The following is a 1,256-nucleotide window of genomic DNA, read 5'->3' as shown; positions in this document are numbered from 1 at the left end:
TAGCAAAGTCTGATAGTGACTGGTTCACAGAAAGTACTGAATGTCACACCAATCAGAAGGGAATGTTTCTATTACATTACAAAGTATTAAAGGCCAGAGCCCTGACTAGGAAGTAAAGACTCCAGGTGTGGAAACAGAGGGGCAGAGGACCCTCTTTAACTACTTGAGGTCATTAGGTCTCTCCTCCCTCTTTCTGCCCAGCCTACCACTTACCTTTTCCTCCTCTTCTGATACATCAAGGCCTGTCTGAAGACCCTCTCCTGGGGTGCAGACTGTGATGTTCTCAGCATGCACTTCTTGGCTGGATGTCTGACCTAGGAAATCTTCCTCTTCTTCCTCCTCCTTTTTCACCTTCACTGGGTCCCAAGGGGCTAGGGCCATGGCTTCTTTCAATTCTGCAGTCATCTTCTGGGCTCAGCAGAGGAACTCCTATGGCTGGAGGCTGCCCAGCAAAGGTCAAGACCCATCTAAATCTTTCAGTTTTAAAAGCTTCTTCTTGAGTTTCTTCCCAGGGTCAAAATGAGTATTATCTACTGAAAAATCAGAAAAGGTTGTTAGCACCGAGCAGAAATTTGTCTGGATGCCACTTAGCCCACTGGCCAATTTTAACAGTGCCTGGCCAGCAGCAACTATAGCACAAAAAATGCTCTCCTCCCTCAAGGGCGGGTAGGAGTTGGACTACAAATACAATAGAAAATCCAAAGTTGACCATCTCCCTACATCAACCATCTCCTTAAGTTGACCTAATTTTCATCGACCAGACATGCACCACATGTCACATGTCCTTACCAGTAGAGTAGGCCTGTTCCTTAGGTTGACCACCTCCATATGTTGACAGTTTGTTACAGTCCCTTGAGTGGTTAACTTACAGAGTTAGAGTTTTACCGTATGTAATTTCTTCCCATAATAATCACATTCCAAACCACTTTATATAAATTCAGTGATTATTTTTCTCATTAAAATTTAATATTTTTTATTGTAAAAACTTAAAAAATATAGAAAATGATTAAGAAAAATAACACTAAACTTTAAAGCGATAACTGCTATACATTGTAAAAGTTAACAAAGAATAGAATCTCTGTAAGTTGATGACCCAAGGGACAGTAGCAAACTGGTCAACATAAGGAACTAGGCCTACACTACTGATATATACTGTGGTGTGTGTCCAGTCTATGAAAATCAGGTCAACTTAAAGATGTGATCGGCTCGGCGCCTGTGGCTCAAGCGGCTAAGGCGCCAGCCACATACACCTAAGG

General features: G+C 42.4%; 1 protein-coding gene across 2 annotated transcripts in view; it reads right to left on the bottom strand.

Moving 5' to 3' along the window:
* Nucleotides 1-1,256, bottom strand: part of ZNF35 (zinc finger protein 35) — an 11,713-nt gene that overhangs the window by 7,119 nt on the left and 3,338 nt on the right. The window contains exon 2 of one of the 2 annotated variants that reach the window (XM_012808029.2): nucleotides 214-533. In XM_012808029.2, the coding sequence (XP_012663483.1) occupies nucleotides 214-405 (192 nt within the window). In that variant the 5' untranslated portion in view covers nucleotides 406-533. The remainder of the gene's footprint in view (nucleotides 1-213; nucleotides 534-1,256) is intronic. The other variant, XM_023515945.1, reaches the window with a different exon arrangement.

This window comes from Otolemur garnettii, unplaced genomic scaffold (assembly GCF_000181295.1).
Source record: "Otolemur garnettii isolate 467f Iridium unplaced genomic scaffold, OtoGar3 scaffold00082, whole genome shotgun sequence".
NCBI lineage: Eukaryota > Metazoa > Chordata > Mammalia > Primates > Galagidae > Otolemur > Otolemur garnettii.
Note: the sequence above shows the minus strand (reverse complement) of the source record. Positions and strands in the feature narration are given on the sequence as shown.